General features: G+C 36.3%; 1 protein-coding gene across 1 annotated transcript; it reads left to right on the top strand.

Moving 5' to 3' along the window:
- Positions 1–1,994: 1,994 nt before the first annotated feature.
- LOC112769490 (uncharacterized) lies at positions 1,995–2,495 on the top strand. The gene has a single exon (XM_025814002.1). The coding sequence runs from the start codon at positions 1,995–1,997 to the stop codon at positions 2,493–2,495; it is 501 nt and encodes a 166-aa protein (XP_025669787.1).
- Positions 2,496–4,792: the final 2,297 nt, after the last annotated feature.

The following is a 4,792-nucleotide window of genomic DNA, read 5'->3' as shown; positions in this document are numbered from 1 at the left end:
GATTATTCAAGATATAATCATATTTTTATTGCAGAGGATGATGTGTCCAAAACTGCTTTTCGATGCCCTGGAGCATTGAGAACATATGAATGGGTGGTTATGCCATTCGGTCTAAAGAATGCTGGTGCAATATATCAACGTTCCATGAATACTATTTTCCATGAGTTTATTGAAAAATTTATGGAGGTTTATATCGATGATGTTATGATTAAATCAATTTCTATAAATCAACATCTCGATCATTTGAGGCAGGCATTTAAAACAATGCGGAGGAAAAGATTAAAGATGAATCCTTTGAAATGTGCATTTGGTGTGTCTACAGAAAATTTTCTAGGGTTCGTAGTTTACAAGAAGGGGATTGCCATTGATAAAAATAAGGCTAACGCAATCTTAGAATTACCTCCTCCTAAGTCAAAAAAGGAAGTGCAATCTTTTCTTGGAAATGTTAATTATCTTAGAAGGTTTATATCAAACCTTTCAGGTCAAACTTGAATATTTGCACCCTTAGTAAAACTTAAAGATGACACACGGTTTATATGGACAGACGAGCATCAGGAGGCCTTCGAGTTGATTAAAGCTTATCTGTCCAAAGCACCGGTAATGGCGACTGTTTGTCCTTATGAGCCTTTGAAATTATATATTGCAGCATCGATGAATACTATTGGATGTATGTTGGCTCAAGATGATGAGGAAGGACATGAACGAGCTATTTATTTCCTAAGTAGGGTGTTAACTGATATCGAAACAAGGTGTTCACCTATTGAAAAATTGTATCTATCTCATTATTATGCCTGCACAAAATTAAAGTATTGCAAAAATTGTGCATGTGATTGCACAGACTGACTTAGTTAAATACATTTTTTCCTATCCTGTGTTGAGAGGCCGGTTAGGAAAATGGATGTTGGCTTTGACAGAATTTGACTTGCAATACATTAAGGCTGTGAAAGGCCAGGTCATTGCGGATTTTCTAGTGGATCATTCGAACAATCCCAATAACCAGAGGGCAAACATAATTGATGTACTAGTTGACTGTTCGAGTTATATGGCTCGAAGCATAAGGATGGTGCTGGAGTTGGAATTTTAATTATTTCACCGGAAAGTGTTTCATCAGAGTTTCTTTTCGAATTAAAGTACCTTATTCGAATAATGTGGCTGAATATGAGGATTTAGTATTGGGTCTCAAAATTTTGGTTGGTAAAGGGCTTTAGATATTCAGATATTTGGAGTTTCCTAGTTAGTTTTGAAGCAGTTATCAAAAAAATTCAAATGCAATAATGAGAAGTTACAAAAGTATCTATCGATAGCATGGGAGTTGCTGGTGTCTTTTCGGAAAGTCTCACTGGTTCATATTCTAAGGATTCAGAATGAAATTGCTAATGAGTTAGTCCAAATTACATCGAGATACAGAGTATTCCCTGAAACGTTAGAAAAGCTGGCAAGGGTTCATCAGATTTTGGTGCGCATTGATGAAAGAGAGGCTTTAGCCTTAGATGAATGGGATGATGATGATTGGAGAAAACCTATTGCTGAGTATCTAATAGATCCTAATATTCGAGTTGATAGGAAAGTAAAGTTGAAAGCAATGAATTTTGTGTTAATGGCCGATGAGTTGTACAGAAAGGCATCGATGGAAGTCTTTCTAGATGTTTAAGTCAATCAGACAAAGATATTGCTTTAGGAGATGTTCATAGAGGTATTTGTGGTGCCCATCAGGCTGGAATGAAAATGAGGTGGATACTCTAACAAAATCAGGTTTATTGGCCTTCTATATTAAAAACTGTATCAATTATGCAAGAGCATGTCAAGAATGTCAATGACACGGAGTGATACAACAAATCCCAACTTCCAAATTACATTCGGTTATTAAGCCATGACCTTTTCGAGGTTGGACTTTGGATTTTATAGGAGTAATACACCCACCTTTGTCGAAAAATCATAAGTTTATTTTGGTGGCAATTGATTATTTCACGAAGTGGGTCGAGGCTGTTCCCTTAATGGAGGCTGGGAAAAATGAAATTATAGACTTCATCGAGGAGTATATAATTCACCGATTTGGGATTTCCCAAACTTTAAGTACCGATCAGGGAACTATGTTTACTGGTCAACGTATTAAGAATTTTACAACTTCGATAAATATTAATATGGTTACTTCGACCTCCTATTATGCACAAGCTAATGGGCAAATCGAGGCAGCAAATAAAATATTGATCAATTTGATTAAGAAGCAAATTGGTCGTAAACCTCAAACTTGGCATGAGACTTTGAGTCAAGTGTTATGGGCTTACAGAAACTCACCAAGAAGTGCAACATGTACTTCTCCTTATAAGTTGGTGTATGGTCATAATGCAGTTTTGCCATTGGAAATTAATCTTAATACCTTAAGAATAATGAAGCAAGATGACTTGCTAATCGAAGATTATTGGAATGCAATGTATGACGAGTTGAATGACTTGAATTTAGAACGTATTCTAGCACTTGAGAATATGGTTCGGTAGAAGGATAACATTGCTCGAAATTATAATCGTCGAATAAAAGAAAAGTGTTTTAGTATGGGGAGTTGGTGTTAAAAGTTATATTGCCAATTGAAAAGAAGTCAAAGTTTCTTGGCAAATGGTCCCATAATTGGGTAGGACCTTTTCAAGTGATTGACTTGTATTTTGGGAATGCGTATTGAATTAAAGATATCAATTTAGGAAACGTGATTAAGTCAATAAATAGAAAATACTTGAAACAGTATCGATGCATGGAAGATCAAGATTAAATATATAAAAGAGGAAGTTACAAATTTTGAGAGTTCTAAATTGATGGAAGGAAAGGTGCCAAAAGTTCTTGAAGTTTAGAATAGAGTTGAACCCTTTCATTATCCAGGGCAGAGTATGCTTTGACTTGTTCATGTTCTTCGTTCTGGGCCTTGTCGAATTGTTGGTTGATCTCTTCTTGTCTAGTTTTTGCTATTCAAAGCTCCTTGAAGATCTCTTGTTGCTTATGTTGTACTACAGCAAAGGGCTCGGCCAATTCGGCTCTTCTTCTTCGAATTCTAGCCAACACTTTTTCAATTCGGGCTAGTTTTGTTTCGAGCTCTTCTTCTCGTTTGTCGAATTAGACTTGAGTGCTGATAGTTTGAGCAATTCTCAAATCACATTCTTTGCATGATTGCTTTATCGACTGAAGAGCAGTGCCATTTTTTTCCAATTCGATTTTGTTTTTGGTCACTTTTTCTTTGGTCTCTTGCAACTTATCTTAAATGATGATGCAATGATTTGAGACCTTTATAAACCTCTTTATTATGGAAGAAAATTGAGGAGGAATTTGGAATTCGAGAGAAGAACTTAGAATGTCAGATAGAAAGGTATTCAAGTCAGGCTGCTTAGTCCATTCGGAAGGAGTATGTGTCAGTAACCTCAAGATGGTGGTTAATTATTGTAGAGTGTGGTGGTTAAGGTCAGTGGGAAGACTTGATGTGGATTGGTCTTCAGTGGCTGAGTTCGAAATGGGAACCTCATCTTCCTGAGCAATCTGTGTCAGACAGCCACTAGCTTAGCCAGTTTAGCATCAGGGGGTTTAGAAGTGATGTCAGGAATTTCTACTGATGGTTTAGGATCATGTAAAGAAGAAAGTTCAATGGTTTTTGATGGACTTAGTATTTTGTGTGCGTGACTTCTTTGACTACTTGAATGAGTGAGTCAAGATTTTGTGCAATGGGGGTCTTGAGGAGAGCATCAGTGCTGACTAGTGAAGGAGGATTCAAAATGATTGGTCCTTGGAGTAGTGAAAGTTGATCTTGAGTCAAATCAACTAAAGATGGTGTTTCAGCAGTTGATGGGAGGATGATTTGTATAGGTTCTGCTGAAACTACAATCTGAGCAGAAGAGTGGGACTCTTGTGGTTCTGATCTAGGCTGATTCTCTTGATTCTTTGATTCAGGGACGAATGAAGAAGAGGAAATAGATTAAGTAACTCTCTCAGCCTGGAATATAAAAACATGTTTATAGGATAAACATTTCAGGTTTATTCGAAGAAATTTGAAATAGATAAGAGTATACCTGAATAGATTTCTTTCGAACAAGATGAAGGAATGAAGCAGCTTCTGAAGAATCTTCTGAATCTGACTCGTTTGAGGAAGCAAAGATGTTTGTTTGGGATTCACTATCATCAAAGGAATTCTCACTTGATGATTGAATCTGATAAAGATCGAAAGAATAAGAACAAGGTATGTTTGAATAAACATGGCAAAAGAAATTCAGAAAAGATTTGATTGAAGGTTTACCTTTTTGATGGTTTTTGTAGAAACCTTTTGAATTTTCTTTTTTGGTTGCCTTTGCTATGTTGCGGATTCGATTTTCCTTTTTGAGGTCCTTTTTGGTGAGTCTTCAGCAACTGGGATAATTTTTATCGATGAGTCTTTGATCTGGTCGAAAGTACGACTGTATTGAGAGTAATACTTGGTCCAGTATTCAACAAAGGATTTGGTAATGTATGAACTACGCTTATAAAGAAGATGAGTATAGTTGTCCCTATGTTGTTGATTAGTTGAAAGGCAATAATCAATGTTTCTCTTTGAGATAAATTTGATATGACAGAGGGCATTGTCATTTCGAGGAATGGGTACAAGAATGGCTTGAGAGAAACCTAGTTGCCTAGCAACATAGTGAGGGGGTATAAAGAGTTGTCTTGAATTGTTCTTTTTTATATTGAGGTAATTCGATTAGAGTTAACTGAACAGCAAGAAAATTTGCCCAGGTTTTGTTGGCTATTTCATTCTCTTCGTTATCAGAAAGGGAGAGAAGGTGTT

Source organism: Arachis hypogaea, chromosome 18, assembly GCF_003086295.3.
Source record: "Arachis hypogaea cultivar Tifrunner chromosome 18, arahy.Tifrunner.gnm2.J5K5, whole genome shotgun sequence".
In the NCBI taxonomy this organism is placed as follows: Eukaryota; Viridiplantae; Streptophyta; class Magnoliopsida; order Fabales; family Fabaceae; genus Arachis; species Arachis hypogaea.
This window is presented reverse-complemented; position numbering and strand designations above follow the sequence as displayed.